Genomic DNA, 17,126 nt, shown 5'->3' with positions numbered 1-17,126 from the left:
TATTTACACAGCCAAGTGGACGTTAACATACGAACGCAACTTCGCATTTCTACAGTTGACTCGTATTCTTCTTCTTTTAGCACTTTGGCCGCTTAACATTTGCTACATGTTAGGAGCGAAACAAAAAAAAAAAAAAAAAAAAAAAAAAAAAGAAACGTGTTAAATGCGCCTTTTTTTTTTTTTTTTATGGGCAAACGGAAAATTAATGGAAAATTGCGGTAGTTAATGAGGGGGACAAATGGTCCATATGAGCAGAAACAACTTATGTCACCAATACGCGTGCACGTATGTGTGTACGTGTGCGCATTTGAAGTGGACAAAGACGTGTACCAATCATTTGCGTATTTGTGACGGTTTCAATTTTTCTTCTTCTTCTTTTTTTTTTTTTTTTTTTAATTTTTGTTAAATGTCCACTTGGGGAGGGAGGGAATAATTTCCCCAAAAGTTTTTTTTTTTTTTTTTTTTTTTTTTTTTTTTTTTTTTTTTTTTTTCCCATTCGGTGAAGGGAAAAAAAAGGTCGCATGCAAAAATTAATACACGTATGTAAAATTTCTGTGGGGAAGTGCAGCATGTAAGCGGGCCAAGGGCTAGGCAACGGAGGTGACTCCTTTTGCGGAAAATAAAATACGGGTGTGGTTTCACGTTTGATTTATGGGGGAACACGTTTGGAGGGGAAGATAACCACGCAGAGGAGGCGCCACAAATGCAAACACAAACATAAAAACCTTTTGTGTAGTTCACCTACCTGTCCACTGAGTCCATTTGCGCCACTCACTCGCTTCCACCAGAGAAGATGTCACTCTTAAAATCACATCATTGAATTAAAGAAGGAACAAGTGAAAGAGAAAGAAGGCTGACCTGGTAAAGGGTTTAATTAATTACATCCCTCAGTGGGCATTTCCCCAATGGTTAAACTTTTCCAGCGAAATTTATTTCGCCCCCCAGCAGTGTATAACTTCCATACCTAGCGTAACGTTGCAGCCTCTTATATGAACATGGGAATGTTCGCATTTGCATTTGTCTTCCTTCCATTCCCCCTCCCCTCTATTACGTAGTTATGAAAATGTTCTCTCCACCAAAACGTGGGAAAACAGTGATTTTTTTTTTGCGAAGGAACAAAAGCGGGGGCACAAAAGGTACACAGTGTTGTGGAAAAACAAAACAGAGAAAAGAACACCATTTTGTTTTACCCTCCTTTATTAAGAAAATGTTACAAAAAGGGAAGAAACACCAAAAAAGTGATTGAAAATGGTCTTCTTCCTTTTGACCAAAGTGAATTTCTGGAAGGTAGACCACCTCTTGTCAGTGTCACACAGGAATAATGTTTTGTGCAATGAGCGTTCATAAGAGTGCTTTATTTTTTTCCCATTTTTGACTGAATCCTTTTCCTCCGCATGAATAATACACACCGAGGGGAAAAAGGCAAAATCGCTACACTTTTAAAAGGCATGCCTATCCCTATAATGAGCAAAGTTCCCATCCGTTGTCGCATTAACCTGGTACGTACACATTATTTATTTGTCCGAATAAAAAAAAAAAAAAAAAAAAAAAAAAAAAAGAATTAAAAAGGGGAAAATTGAAATGGGCCATATTATGTACACACATCCATGTGTGAAGCAGCAAAAGGCACAACAACGCATTTCATGTTTTACCGCCATATGAAAAGTTTCCCATCATTTAAGGAAGCATCTCTCATTTGAAGCCCAATATGTCATCGTCTATATTGTTTCCCTCTACACACAGAACAAACATAACGAAAACGCTTTATGTCTTTTATTTTCCCATTTGAAAAAAAAAAAGAAAAAGAAAAATGAATCTTCATCTTAAAATTTGGAGTTTTCTTACTTGTTTTATGTTTGTAGAATTGTGTTTCATTCGAAACAGTTTCAGCATAAAAATAAGCAGAGGTGCGCCTCAGGTAAGTGGGGTTACCGATGTGCCTAATGGTATGAATTGCGAAAAAAAGAAAAAATGAGAAAAAGGAGAAAAAAAAATGGATACTTCGAGTTGAGGAGTATTTCATTTTAAATAGCTTTTCCACTCGTTGAGTTACTTATTTTTTTTTTTTCCTCGTCCCTCCTCAGGCCCAGTAGACTTGCCCACCGAGCGGAAGCTCAACTTAGGGTTGCGAAAGTACCAGCACGCTAATCCCCCCCAGGAAGATGGCGACAGTGAAATAGAAACAGAAATGAAGGAAGACGCGGACGAACTGAAAGATATCACAGTACAACTACACACTTTAGCTAGCATCTGACCTTTTTAGCATAGTGCAAAATGGGGACCAATGTGAGTATTTACTCCTTTTCTCTTCTTCTGTTCACAGAACAAAGCAAAATTCCCGTACCCACAATCCGAGAATATCTATATAAAACACCAGGAGAACTATGTAACTCCCTTTTTTGCGTACCTACAATAACGGGGTGAAATATAACTCCGCCATCTCTCCAACCCACGTTCTGTATATCTGCGCGCACCTGTCCCCCCTTTGAACATGCACCATTTAATGGAAAATAATTTCGATTTTTGTTTCCACATAAATCTGTTCATTCTTCCTTTTAGGACATCCCCCCGTGGCTAGCTGAAATGATTAATTTGTCCAGCATAAGCAAACACACGTTAGAATCGCTAGGTTAAAAAAGACACTCCACAGGACTAAGCAGATGTCTTCATATGGGCATAAACATACGCAAAGAAAAAAAAAAAAATCTTCTCCTAACAACACAATCGACGCTATCCCCGTTTAACATCCCCACAGGTGTTGAAAATCTCCCCGATGTTGACGCATGTAGAGCTGTACAAAATTTGAAAGAACAAATGTTGTGCATACTTGATGGTATAAGGAAAATAGGTGTTCCTCATCATGGGAGAAATTCCATTTTTTTTCGATTATATAAATGATCGTGAACATAACAGAGAGATGTATTTTTATGTACATGACATGGGTTTTTATTTTTGTAAAAAAAAAAAAAATTGCTCAGCTCTAGAGGATATTAAGCGGGTCTATCAGGATGGTTAGAACGGGAAAACTACCGATAGGATTTTTTTTTTTTAATTAGAAGAAGCATAGAAATGACATGATACAATTTCCAACTACCTCTTTTTTTTTTTTTTTTTTTTTTATTTTTTCTCATCAGCAAAGGACATAACCTCTTTAACCGCGAGAGTCTTGGCCGGGGGAAGGTAACTGAGAAAGGAATTTGTTTCCTACACATGTTACAGTACGAAGGCAGATTACTCCATATGATTTCAACCCCTTTTTACCACGTTCACAGACTAGCCGTCCGGGCCCTGTCTAGGCTGAAGACCTTGGCATCCGCGTTTGAAAATAGGCACCTGATGTAAGATCCGAGTACGCAAGGGGCACTAGACGAATTATGCGCCTTGTCCAAAAAAAAGAAAAAAACAAACAAATATCTACTGTATCACATACATACTTCTTGATAGGAAGAAGCTTGGGACACCAATGGTAGAAGTGGCGCACATGCCGAATGACGACTTTTTTTTTTTCTTCTCCCCACACCTTTCGCAAGATTTATCTCTCTAATGAATTACGCCTCTTATTGTGCTCTGGACGCAGGCCACACTCATTATGCTTCAAAGAGAATCAACCTCGGATAGGTACCATCTGAAGGGGAAGGATTGAACGCAGACAGCAAGCGCAGTTGAAAATTCTCCCGATGGGAGGGATTAACATTAACGCGCTACATCTCCACACCGATACACCGCCACATCGATACAACATTTCACCATAGGAACAGATGGCTGTGTGGATCCATACTTACCCTACTGACGGATCTACCTGTGGTGTCAGACCTGGCTGATATCAAAACGGGTTCTTACGGTCACGTAAATGGTGAGCCGCAGAAAACAGAAAAAAAAATATACACATGTTTAAATAAGTGCATCTACGTATTTCTCATTAAATCTTCCCCAATGAGAACTATTTTTGTGCCCCCCATCCCCTACTTGACAGTTATCATGCCAAGGCAATCTAGGGTTCGAAACTCAGATAGGCACATTCTGAAAATGCGAGAAGGAGCCGCGCCGTCCAGTTTAATCGGAGGATACACAGCGGGTAAGCATTGTCGCGCTGGGGAAGGATAAAATGAGAACAGAATAATCGCACGGTTCTCTCTAAAACATGAACATTCCTTTTTTTTGGGAGTTCCATGCAGTTGATTTGTTCTGCTGAATTATTTGTAGCACTTTTTTTCCATGTCGACCATTTGTCCATTTATTTATTTTCTATTCAGTTGAAGGAGGATACACCATTTGAAATTAATTTAACCATTTAGCCTTTCTTTTTTTTTTTTTTTTTTTTTAAATTGTTTTTTGTTTGCGCAAAAATGACCAAAGTCTTTTTTTTTTTTTTTTTTTTTTTTTTTTTTTCCTTTAGTAAGGGGTCCATCATTTTGTTTCCCCTTCGTTGATATATAGGTCGCTTTGTTTTTCCTCCTTTTGAGGGGTAGAAATTGGAAGGGGATTTTTCAAAAATGGACATACATCACACACACATGTACATGTACATAAAATGGTGCACTGGACTTTGAAAAACGTCAAGTTCCTTCCGTTTTTTTTGTTCAACTAGGGAGTTCACATTGGGGATTGAGTTGGCCCTCCTTCAATCGCCATCCTTGTCACCAAAACTTCGTAGTCTGCTTGAGGGGTCTATAATAGGAGTGGTCCTGCCAGAATTGAAGCTTCGGCTTTCCGTGCCCCTTAACTTCGTGATACCTGTTCAGTGAAGTGAAACAAGTTAAAATGAAAAGAGGGGGCGTAGTTAACGAACGCGTGTCTTTACTCACAGAAAAATGTATGTTGGACTTTCCCCCCATATGACAATGCATTCTTTCTCATCTCAGTTGTATCTCCTTCCTAACTGCTCCATGTGCTCACCTGTAGGGCCTATACTTGTCAAAGCTGAGTAGTTTTTTTCGAGTGGCCCAGTAGCCATGTCGGTGGTACCATTTCCATTTGCTTGGCCAGTACGTGCCTAAAAGGGTGTAATTAGTGTGTGTAGAATGGCCATTTTTTTTTTCCTCTCCCCCTCTTTTTAATGTAATGTGTCTTAGGGATTTTGCCTTTTTTTTTTATTATTTTTTTTTTTTTTTTTATTCTTGATGGGTGGGCGCTTCACCGAGCGCTCCCTCCGAGGTGTAACCTTTCCATTTCCGGCCTTTCCAAAACACAACCGATATTGACTCTATTAACTTTCTTAAATATTCATTGGCGCGAAAGATCAGGATGCTGCTCCTGCGGCAATTTTGCATAACCCTATCATAGTTCGTGCCATATTTAGTGAAGATAAACTTTTTAAAGCTTGGGACGGAACTTAGGGTGGAGAGGGTTTCAGCAAAAGTGCCGATGTTCTTTAGAAGCCTCACTTGGTCATTCTCAAATATATGTTTCACAACGCCCATTATTATAAAATGCTCTTTTGAGAGAATTCCTGCGCTAAGCAGATTGGCTGTTCACACGTACATTCGGGATTACGCCAATGAGTGCATATTTTTACGCAGTTGTTTTTCTTTCACACGATTTTTCCCTGTGTAACGATGCCATTTTAAAGGGGCCATGCGATAGAGAAGGGGAGAAAAAAAAAGAAGAAGGGTCGATAGAACAGCATTTGGCTAAGCTACCCAAATGGGCCACAAAATGTTTGTTACAAATAACTCCTTAGGTAAGGTAACCTTCCCAACGGCAGGCACACAAATCGCACAGAAAAAAAAAAAAAAAAAAAAAAAAAAAGCACTAACACAAACACAAACGGGGAAGTGTGCACTAAAAAGTAGCATCTCAGGGTAAAAAATTACAAACGAACTGGGCGAAAGGATGAAGGAAAAATATTCCAATATTTTCCCTTCCACTTCCGGTTGGTTTGTTGTCCCTAAATATGACGATGTGTCCATTTGGGCGCGAATTCTAAGGGAGGGGACAGTAAACTGACATGCACCCCTGATAGCGTATTACGACCGAACGAGGGTTGGCGCCACAACTACCCGGCCAACTTCGACCGCACCAGCTGCATGTCAGCGAATCCGAAGAGGTAGATTAACTCCTTGGCCTCGTATTGTATATAACTTGGATTTAAAATTTTCTCCGTCTGAATTTTCGAGTTCAGCTGATTATTGACCTTGAGCATGTTGTACTGAGTGAGAATGTTTTTTTTTACGCATTCACAGATGGATATAAGAATGGCATGGGAGAAGTCGTCGTAGTTCAATTTCTTTTTCCCCCTCTTCTGCATGAAGGACTGCAGTGTCTGTAAGGCCATATGGTTGCTAAAGAAGTGCGGGATGATACCAAACTCGCGCAGGAATCGAATGAAGATGGCGACGGAGACATGCTTCTCGGGGCATGGCGCGTTTTCTCCGTTTCCCACTTGGTTATCCATATTAGCGACATTAGCATTGTTCGCCCCGTTAGTCATGTTATCCTTGTTAACAGAGTTGGCGGAGTTGGCGGAGTTGGCGGAGTTGGAGGCGGTCTTCCCCTGGTCGACTTCCCCTTGAGTAACTGGCCCGGAACGTTCCTTCGGAGGGGCACCACGCGGGGAAGACAAATCAGAGTAGTAATCAAACAGAAGGGGGAAGGTCTTCTCGAAATTCTTGTGTCGAACTAGGACAGGCAACTCATCGTTGAAGTAAGTCTCCAAATCAAGTAGGTTTATGTGTACATGTGGGGTGGTGATGATCCCGCCCTTAGAGGAGCATGTATCCTTGGTGCTATCTGGGTCGGCCTCTTCCACATTATGCTCAATTAAATTTTGTTTAAAATTCTGAAAATTGGGTTCCAAGCTAAGTTCCTCATAAAAGGGAACAAAATGGTACTTGACAAAATGATGAAATGAGGAGAGCCGAGAAGGGTGATTGGTGTTGAGGAGTATTTTTTCGTCCTCATTATTAGTGACTACACATTCAGATATAACATAGAGCATATTCAAATAGGCCAGCTCTCTAAGAAACGCAATGAAGAGGTACTTTGGAATAACCCGTAAAAATCCATAGGGGTTGTAAAGGTTTCGAAAGGAGTGGTGCTGAATTGAAAATTTTTCGAAGAGCCAAAGGACATTGTCCAAATCTTTAATAAAAAATTTATTACATCGTAAGTCTATTAGGAGAGCTATATAAACGTTATACGTCAGGTGGAACGTAGTCAAGTCGTTATGTGAAAGTAGGTTATTATTTTCTTGATTTAAGTCTATTTTTTTTAAATTGTCCAGGTTTTCTACCATTTTTATTTCCTGCATTTTCTTAATTTGAAAATCCTTCATTTTGTTGTCCTTCTTGACACTACAACTGTAATAGTTAAATGTTTCGTCCAGGGAAATTTTCAATCGTGGGCAATTATTCATTGTTTTTTTTATACTTACAAATATGTCATAGGTGGATGCATTTCTCCAGTACTTTCTCACCATTTGTCGGATTTGTTTTTCTTCCACTTGGGACTGGTGTGATTGTTCATTTTTTTTTATCGTTTCTCCCTTTTCTGAGGATTCATCCTTCCTCGACTCGATAAGTGCACTTAAGAAGCTCTTCTTGTGTGACATGGACAAGTAATCATTCGTCTGAATAGATTTATCCCTTTTAACTTTGCACAGTTTAGAAATTCTGTCAATATCTACCTCTTTCTCTTGATACTTCTTTAGCCTCTCCTTCATTTCGTTTACTTTATCTATTTTCTGGTCAATGACTTTCTCATACTTCTCCAACGTGGCTTCCTTCCTGAGAAGACTTGACTCGATGTTGTGAAGATACAACTCCTGACACATGTGTTCACAGCACTTATCGAATTCATCCGCCAAATCATTCTTCTTCAGTTTCCTCAACTCAAATGCAATACCTTTATAAACCTTTATTAATTCTTCCAATCCGCTAAATTTGACATTCCCAATTTTCTGGCAGTACTTTATGATGTTATTCGTTTGGTAGGCAAACATTTTGTTGTACTCCTCCTCCATGAGCTTCCTAAACTGAGTCAGTATATTATTTTGGAGCAAGCCATTTTCATATTGCTTGGAGTTGATAAAGAATTTATACTTCTTCAAATATATCAGGTGTTGTAAAATAATATTACTTAACGAGTAGGCTAGGTTCATGCCCAGGTCATACTTTGCCTCTTTTTCAGACAACCTTGTTTTTTGCATGTGCATGTGTAACCACTCATTCGTAAATGAAGATTCGTTCATCTCTGGAATTACTCTCCCCTGTAATAGAGAACCCTTCATATACTTCTCCCCTACACCTTTTCCTTCTTCTCCCCATTGGGTGTGCCCATGAGGAGGGATCTGATCCCCTGGTAAGGTACTATCTGTGAGAACCCTCTTCCCCAAGTCAAAAACGTTCAGTGGAATTTGAAAAAAGAATTTTTCACCTATAACCTGCTTATCAGTTCCATTGGTAGATACAAATCGGTTCATTCTTGGCAACTTCTTCGAGACTATTAACTTGGTGTGCTCTTGTTCACTGTCCACCATACCAAAGAAAGAAGAATAAAATGAGGAAAGGCTGCTCACGCACCCCTCATAATCATTACAATTTAATAAAAATTCAAAACTTTTTAGTAACAACCCGGAGTAGGTGAACTGGAAATATAAATTGAAGAAGTGGAGAATCTGTGATATGTTCATAATTATGGGTTTTAGTGGGGATCCAAACATCTCAACCTCATTTATATAGACATGAATCTGGCAACATATAGGAATGCTCTTATCGAACCTCCTTTGAAATTTTTCAATGATATAATTATCGTTTTCTTTTCTACTACAGTTTATGAGAAATTCTTCATAAAACATTTCCACCTGTTCTATATCTTCTTCGTGAAACATTTTTTTCATTTTCTCTCTTTCAAAATGTGTGACATACTCAACTGTGTAACTACCGTCATTGTTGTCCACGACTCGTTTGATCTCTGCGCCATTTTTTCCCACCACTTTTACGTTGTCGTTCCCGATACTTACCTTTACCCCATTTTTATCACAAAGTATTATTGTAAATGTGTTTAGTATTTGGGCTTCTTGTAGGAGCTGAGAAAATCTGTGCTTGTTTTCTTTGTCCATCTCGGTGATGTTCTCTCCTTTTATTTCATCGTAATATTGGGGCTGACAAAAAAGCTTGTTCGCTTGGTTATTGCAGTAGGGAGTTCTCCTCGCTGATGATATACTAGCTAGCGCTTCTTCTCGACCACACAGATCTGACATTTCTTCCCTTTTGCCCCCCCCCAAGTCTGCGTTCGCATCTCGCTTCTTTACGGAGATGATGTGGAAATCATTTTCATCATTTGGAGTGGTAACGTTGGAAGCAACGGCAGAACTGGGGTGAGTCTCCCCTGGGCGATCTTCCACTGCGGAGGCGCCAGCGTCGACCCCTTTGGGGGCATTCGCCTCTGGGACAGCTCCATCGAGATTCCCCTCACTTGGCGCTAGACCTGCCTTGGTATCGGTCGAGGAAAGTTGAGCACCTACGGAGACATCCAGGAAGGCAGAATCGTTAACACCTTGGTTATGAATGGGGCCTCCTTCCAGATTGACACCCACATTGAAATTCACATTGGAACCCATATTGACCTGTCGCTGCGCACACATCTTCTCGTATTGCCGCTTGTCCATATGGCCACCCACCCAGGGCCCATTGTGCAGGTCCAGAACGGGAGTGGCCAGACACTGGGTGGCCCCCTTGCCCAAAATTCTACATGACTTGGGATCCGCCCCCGAGGGGGTAGCCTTTATTTCGTATGGGGAACCAATCACATCGATCCCATCGCAGAAAATGTACAGAAGCTTCCTTCCCACTGTGTGCACCTGATATGTCACCTCGTAAGTACCATTCTTTAAATCCTCCACTTTATAATCTACCAGTTCGTGGATCCCACTGAAGGATTTGAAGCAGAACTGATCAGGACCCATCAGCCCTTTATTAGGTGCATAGCAACTTAATGCGTTTTCCTTTACATCTGCTTTTGTGCAAGGGTTAGCAGCATAGTCTAATTGAAAATAACCGAGTGGCTCAATTTGTATTCTAATTTGAACGTGCTTTCCTCCATATATATTCCTTTTTCTGTAATTTTTGGTGTGTACGTAGAAGGAGTGCCACTTGTTTATTTCGCCCCCTTGGAGTCCTCTTCCTTCTGCCACGGCGAAGTGGATAACCTGGATGGGAGCATCCAGCGGGGAGATTCCACGTTCACCATGCATGTAGACACTGCTCGATAGAGCATTCCTCGGGGCAATGTCACACGATTGTATATTCCTAGATGAAGCATTAAACAATTGAATATCCCTGGATGAGGGGTCATCGCGCTTCCCCTCAGGAAATTCGTATTGCATTTCACGCCCCATAATAGGCACGAAGAAGTAACTCTTAAAATGACTCCCCTGGGTTGTTTTCCCCACACGTAGATCATCCGAAAAATCATCGAAAAAATGAAAAACCAGTTTGTCTCTTCCAAAATTAGGAGCTGAATACGAGGAAAGAGTAATGTCTTCCCCCAAGTTGCTTTTCATTTTATTTTTGTAAAGAAGTTTATACTTTTCTGCAGAAAAAAATGTGCTATTCCTTGGGTGTGTGTAGAAGGAAAGTTCAACAAAGGGTCTCGAATTTTCTGTGAAGGGAACATACCCTTTCATTTTCAGATAATGCGGATGCGTTTCGAGGTTCTTTTTCACTTTATCCCCTTCGTTAAACGGGACATTATCATTTATATGGTATCCGCAACTGCCCTCTCTGCCGCCGCTTCCAGCCAAATGGAGCAGCGGAGTGTCATTGTGAAGAAGGACAAAATTTAACCGACAAGAAGGAGCGTTGTAGTTGTAAGGTAGGATGACGGGGGTGTTAAAATTAAGTTTCAAAGTAACGATATCCTGTTTTTCTTCATTCATCTTGCGATCTCGTTGCCCACTTTCCTTGGCGAAGTAGTAGTCAGCCTGAATCCCATTTCGTGATGCCAATTTGATTGTCCTCCTTTTTCTGTCCTTTACATTTTGAAGGTTATACACACTGTTCCCCTCTTCCTCCCAAAGTATGATCCCATGGAAGTAACTTACGTCAATAAAATTTCTTAACGAGTTCAACTTAAGAGTTATGTTGGACACACAGTGAACAAAAACAATTAGATGTGAGCAAGGCACTTCTAAAATTCTACAACTGCGTGAACATACCGCGTTTGGGAATTTCCTCTTTGATAGTTCCAACATTTTAAATAGTTTTTTTCTAATTTTTTTACTAAATTTTTCTTGCTCTTTCATATCATCCATTTTTTGTAGACACTTTTCAAAGTAGGAAAAAGATGCGTTCATGTATTTTGGATCCTTTTTATTTAATCTTTCATCTAAGTAGGAACACAATTTCTTTATTTCTTTTATGAAGTTATCTTTTTCTTGTGTTTTATTTATTCTTCTCATTGTAATGTATTTAAAAATTTTCTCTGCAATATTATATGCGTGACTTTTCCCATTGCTGAGATTGTGAAGCATATCCTCTTCGTCAAGGACATCGAAGGGGGGTAGTCCATCCTTTTTCACTTCCTTACTCTGAATATTCAGACGACCTATTGGTAATAACTCGTTTCCATGCTTACTAATAAGGTGGAATAAATTCGCCTTTTTGTTTTTTCTGAACAGGTCTAGATAGTTGTACAAGACGGCTCGAATGACTTCATGGGGGTAGATATTGTAACTATCTCTAGTGCGCATATTCTCGACACTTTTTGCTTCTCCTTCATTACACACTTTTATGGGAATGATGGAGGAGCCTAAAATATGAAGAAATTTTTTGTAGTTTCTCTCTGTGACAATTTTCTTCTCTCCAATAAAATCCAATTCTAACTCCATTTCGTTTTTGTATTTCTCCACGAGATTATTCACAAGGGCGACATTCTCATCTCCCCTTTGATGCTCTTCATCCATATTGCGGCATATCCCCGACGGGTGGTCAAATCGGTTTAGAGGCTTAACAGTATCGCTTCTGTTGTAAGAAGTGTAGGTAGAGTTTATACCTCCGTTCATGGTACCATATTCCCTCTGATAAAACTTTTCATACTCCTTCAAATTTACTCCAATGATGGAAATAAAAACGTAGGCGATCCCATCGTCCACAATGTTTAGGACTTCATTGTATCTCCTTCTTAGATGTACACACTGATTGATATTTACGTATGCGGAGGAGTTAATTTCCTTGATGTTTTTTTGAGGTTTAAATTCGATTTTGTTTAGGGAAGTACATCTATTTCTCAATTCTGGCAGCCAACTTACTCCCTGAAATAAGCTGAAAATTTCTAGGGGGTCTTCATACACAAAGTAGGACACACAAAATGCTTCTACATAATTAGAGCAATCTGTCTCCTTGCTATTTAGCTTTGCTTGACCAATGCATATTTCAATGAGGCTGTCTTCCTCCAAATAGAGGCTGGAATTTTCTGACCTACCTGAGGCGAGAGATAATGTGGATGATTCTGTGGAGCAAAGCGCAGAGGCGTTCGCTAACCCGTCTAGTAGCCCCCACAGCGGGGGCTCTCGTTCCCTGTTGTGGCTTTGCCGTGGAGTTTCTTTGTGCTTCTCATTTTTGTGCGCCTCTGTTTTTATATCCCTTTTTCGCTTATCACCTTTTGCCTTTTCATCTTTTCCACTTTTCCCTTTGAACACATTTTCCTGACTTTTCCCCCCCTTGCGCATCACCAATGGAATAACGCTGGGACATTCCCCAAGAGGATCCTCCCCCGAAGAAGGGTCCGAGCCCTCCTCCACCTTTTTAAGGGTACATCCGACCCCTGTTGTCTTTTGTTTCGTATTTGGTTGGAGCTCCCTTTTGAACCAATCCCCTTTGGGTGAATCACATTTTGCCTTCACCCTTTTCAGCTGCGCTTTCTTCGCCTTGGCCTCCTTACACTTCCTTTCTTTCGACTTGCCTAGGACGGCGTGTTGAACCTTTGGCCCTTTTTCCGCGGCCGTTCCCACAGCCTTGGCTTCCTTCGTTTTAGCTGTCTTTGCATCAGCCTTTCCAACGTCCTTTCCCTGGGCAGTATCCTCCCCTTGGCTCCTTTTACATATAAGTGTTTCACAAATTTTAACTTTTTTTTTTTTTTTTTTCTTCTTCTTTAACTTATCAGAGTTGTCTTCTCTCTGTGCCACTTTCTCCATTTTCACATTCCCCTTACCGACTGCTTCCATCCTGTCATCTTTTTTATTTTTATTTCGCGGTTCGATTTTTGCGGAGTTGTAAATCCGCTTGGGGGTAAAAATCTTCCGGCAGGAAAGTGTATTATGTTGGGGGGTGGGAAAATTCGCGTGGTCCTATTTTTCTTCCTGTGCACATTGCGCAGGATGGGGAGGTTAAAATGTGTATTTGAGGGGGAAGTCGTGGAAGTTGTCTGATTATCTTTTTTTTTTTTTTTTTTTTTTTTTCCATTTTGGATTTTTGTGCACGCCAATTTGTGTCCTTTAGCGGTGATATGACGAAGTGGAGGAGCGACGAAGTAGCCGCGTAGCCCAGAGGGGAGATGAACTCGCTAAGGGGAACGCCCTGGTTGTTCTGAAGGAGCAAAGACAGGTGAGGCGGGAAAAAAGGCAACTCACATTCCTTTGTATTCCCTAGACGAAAAAGAAAAACACTGATCTGCGATTAATGCGCGCGGGAAGAAAACGCATAGTTTGACAGTGGGGAGAACACTAATGCCCCTGTGCACCTTCGACGCGAACACATAGCAGTGGGGAATTCATTCTTTCTTTTGTCTCATCCTTATGACCGCACAGTTGTTCGGAGTGGCAAAAAAAAAAAAAAAAAAAAAAAAAAAAAAAAAAATACAAGAATACGTACATGCATGTATAAGCAAGTGGATCTGGGGCAAGTCGACCGCGCATGCCCTCCGTATTCTTTTCCAGAGAAAACCCCCCAAAAAGACGGTTCCTCCCACCATCACCCAGATCATAAGATAGATAATGTACCAATTGGGTGGAAGCAATTTAAAGGGAAGGAGGCAGGTGATGTCTTTGCATATGGTTATGTTCCCTTCGTTTTCCCCTCCTTCCGCAAGTTTTCAATTTTTTTCAGAGATAATTCTCCATAGGTGTAACAAACCGAGCGTGCAAAAATTTCGTCAGTATAATGACAAAAAAAAAAAAAGAACTTTTCTAACTCTGTAAAAACATCATCCGAATTGGAGTTGCCACTTTTTTGTTCCATGCCTGACCGGGGAAGTCTAACCAAACGGTAAAGGGACAACACCTATTTGAAATGCAACCTGCCTCCTATGCACCTTTTTTTTTTTTTTTTAAAAAAACGTCATTACATTTGTTTGAAAATACCACCCTACATTCCCACCCGTTCTGCATACAAATGTAAAAAATGAAGGAAAAAAAAAAAAAAAAAAATTCATAAATATATGCTTCGAAAGAGCGATGGTGATTTGCTTCCTACATGGTTACATAGAACGGAAGGAATGAAAGTTGCGCACAAGTTACAACAACATTGTTCAGAAACCGCGACAGAAGTGGCATATGCCCTTTTTTTTTATTTAGTAAAAAAATGATGAAGAGCTATCTTTCATACTTCTTGTTAGTGCCCCAGTTGGCAACCTGCTTCTCCGGGAGCAAGCCAAACGTCAGTAGAAATACTCTCGTGTCAAATACCACAAACAATCTTCCCCTTAAAGTAAGCCAAAAAAAAAAAAAAAAAAAAAAAAAAAGAGACAGCACATTTTATTGTTACACCTGTGTGTAACTGGTTGTGGTACCAATAGAAAAGGATCCTCCGGGAGAAACTGATATTTTTAACAAAAAAAGAAACGTTCTTTTTTTACCACGTAAGTGTATTTTGTGGATAAATATGCCTAGTTCTACCTCTTTCGCCCCACCCCTTCGCAGGTTTCCGTCATCGGCAGTGGGAGTTGGGGAACCGTCGTTTCCAAAATTGTCGCCGAAAATACACACAAGTCGAAAATATTCCACCCACTGGTAAAAATAAGAAAAAAAAAGAAAAAAAACTATCTAGCTATATAAGAAGGGGAGCATAAATACACAGATAAGTATTCACGTACATGTTAGTATTCATGAATCTATGCTCCTGTCCTATTTGAAGGACAACCCGTGTGAAAGAATGTCCCCCCGACCCTCTTCTACTTTACGCAGGTTAAGATGTACGTAAAGGAAGAAATTGTAGACAACGACAAATTAAGCAACATTATCAACAAGAAAAAGGAAAACGTAAAGTACATGAAGGGGATGAAGGTGCCAGACAATGTATTAGCCACTTCGAATTTGAAGGATGCGGTTGAGGGTGCCGACTTGCTCATCTTTGTAGTGCCTCATCAGTACTTGGAGGTAACTCAGGAGGGCGCAACGTGACAAAGAAAACGGACACTCGTGAGAGAGTCTGCACTTGGAGAAGTGCACATTTATGTGCTACGAACATAATACACCTTGCTTCCCTCGATTTCCTCCTCCCCCCCTCTGCAGAGCGTGTTAAACGAAATTGTGAAAAACGAAAACCTCAAAAAAGACGCAAAGGCGATAAGCCTAATGAAGGGAATCAAGATAGACAACTGTAAGCCCATGCTTCTGTCAAGTGTAATTGAAGAAAAACTAAATATTGGGTGCGCAGCTCTGTCCGGCTCCAACATAGCGAATGTATGTACAAGTACCTGGGCATATCCCTTGAGTTTCTTGCAAAATGGTCCCAGACTGTCCTTTCACCCTCCCTCATGCATCTTACCCTAAAAAGCGGGAATTACAACTGTTCACTACATTGGAGTTGTATAGGGTCCTTCACCCTCTTTTCTCTTTTGCTTAGTGGAGAAAGCCCCCCAAAGGAGCAGAGGGCACAAGATGGGGAGGTGACGTACCCGCAGGTGTAGTAAACATCTTGCCACCAATCCGGCAAGCATCCTTTTACATACTGTCCACAAAATCCTCCCCATTTTGTTCACTGCAGGAATTGTCCACGGAGAATTTCAGCGAAAGCACCATCGGCTTTGAAGATGCCCAGGAAGCGGGGATCTGGCAAGAGCTCTTCGACAGGACGTACTTCAAGATCAACTGCGTCGAGGACAAACCGGGGGTAGAGGTAAAATCTCTGAGCACTGTTGATGGTGTTAGGAGCGTGCGAATAATATACCAATGGGCACGTCAATTTCTATATATCAATTTCCCGTAAATGCGAGTTTGTCTTCCCAACGGCACCTTTCACACCTGTAAAACTTTATCCCCACCCCACACATATACACAAACTGTGCAGACATGCGGAGCGTTGAAAAACGTTGTCGCGTTAGGAGTAGGATTCCTGGATGCATCCAGCCACAGCTATAACACGAAGTCAGCCATTATCAGAATTGGCCTTGATGAAATGAAGAGGTTCACGCGCTTTTTCTTTCCGGATGTTCTAGATGTAAGTGCACCGAACGGAAAAAATAAAAAAAAAAAAAAAAAAAATAGGCGCACGGCCTTGATACACTACCAAAAATGGAAATATAGTATCCCTCAGAACAGGAGAGAAACAATCACTGTTCTGCACAAACAGAATGACAAATGAACTAATTTTTTTTTTTTTTCCCTTTTTAAGGAAACCTTTTTAGACAGCTGTGGCCTGGCTGATCTCATAACTACATGTCTTGGGGGTAGGAACCTCAAATGTGCACGGGAGTTCGCCACAAGGAACGGAGCAGATACCTGGGATCAGATCGAAATGGAGCTTCTGAACGGGCAGAAGCTTCAGGTATAGCTGCCCGTCATGTGCATCTGCTAAACGTTAGAGGAAGCTCTGCATTAGCGAAAATGGGCCATGTGATAAGAACGAGTTGGTGAATGGACTGAGGTGCTTACATATAAAATATAATCACCTTCGCGTCTCCCTGTTTCTGTCCGCCACAATCTGGATTGCTCCAACTCTACTTGTATTATCGCTCCCCCATGTAAGGAGAGAGAGACACACACCTTCCACTCTTTATGTCATCCTCCGCAGGGAATCCACACCGCCAAGGAAGTGTACTCTGTGCTGGAGCACCACAAATTAAAAAACGAATTTCCATTATTCACGACAATCTACGAAATTGCCTTTCTACATAAAAATCCGTCGAGCATTATTGATGTTCTTTCGACAAAAAAATTAAGACACATAAAGTATAAGGGTTAAAGAGGAAAA

General features: G+C 40.7%; 4 protein-coding genes across 4 annotated transcripts; 2 read left to right on the top strand and 2 right to left on the bottom strand.

Moving 5' to 3' along the window:
- Nucleotides 1-1,810: 1,810 nt before the first annotated feature.
- Nucleotides 1,811-4,276, top strand: PKNH_0912600 (conserved protein, unknown function; the record flags this gene model as incomplete). Its single annotated transcript, XM_039114043.1, has 13 exons — nucleotides 1,811-1,946; nucleotides 2,085-2,224; nucleotides 2,324-2,386; nucleotides 2,560-2,629; nucleotides 2,756-2,833; nucleotides 2,979-3,011; nucleotides 3,135-3,180; nucleotides 3,273-3,338; nucleotides 3,445-3,466; nucleotides 3,578-3,618; nucleotides 3,753-3,853; nucleotides 3,974-4,075; nucleotides 4,254-4,276. The coding sequence occupies 13 exons, from the start codon at nucleotides 1,811-1,813 to the stop codon at nucleotides 4,274-4,276; spliced, it is 921 nt and encodes a 306-aa protein (XP_038969672.1).
- A 361-nt stretch (nucleotides 4,277-4,637) lies between these two features.
- PKNH_0912500 (conserved protein, unknown function) lies at nucleotides 4,638-5,420 on the bottom strand (the record flags this gene model as incomplete). Its single annotated transcript, XM_002259112.1, has 3 exons — nucleotides 4,638-4,734; nucleotides 4,897-4,993; nucleotides 5,162-5,420. 3 exons carry the CDS (start codon nucleotides 5,418-5,420, stop codon nucleotides 4,638-4,640), a joined length of 453 nt encoding a protein of 150 aa, XP_002259148.1.
- Nucleotides 5,421-5,995: 575 nt separating this feature from the next.
- Nucleotides 5,996-13,162, bottom strand: PKNH_0912400 (conserved protein, unknown function; the record flags this gene model as incomplete). Its single annotated transcript, XM_002259111.1, has 1 exon — nucleotides 5,996-13,162. One exon carries the CDS (start codon nucleotides 13,160-13,162, stop codon nucleotides 5,996-5,998), a length of 7,167 nt encoding a protein of 2,388 aa, XP_002259147.1.
- Nucleotides 13,163-14,519: 1,357 nt separating this feature from the next.
- On the top strand, nucleotides 14,520-17,117 carry PKNH_0912300 (glycerol-3-phosphate dehydrogenase, putative; the record flags this gene model as incomplete). The annotated part of the gene is made up of 8 exons (XM_002259110.2): nucleotides 14,520-14,642; nucleotides 14,855-14,944; nucleotides 15,119-15,310; nucleotides 15,446-15,616; nucleotides 15,921-16,052; nucleotides 16,224-16,373; nucleotides 16,548-16,700; nucleotides 16,947-17,117. 8 exons carry the CDS (start codon nucleotides 14,520-14,522, stop codon nucleotides 17,115-17,117), a joined length of 1,182 nt encoding a protein of 393 aa, XP_002259146.1.
- Nucleotides 17,118-17,126: the final 9 nt, after the last annotated feature.

Source organism: Plasmodium knowlesi (assembly GCF_000006355.2).
Source record: "Plasmodium knowlesi strain H genome assembly, chromosome: 9".
Taxonomy (NCBI): domain Eukaryota; phylum Apicomplexa; class Aconoidasida; order Haemosporida; family Plasmodiidae; genus Plasmodium; species Plasmodium knowlesi.
Note: the sequence above shows the minus strand (reverse complement) of the source record. Positions and strands in the feature narration are given on the sequence as shown.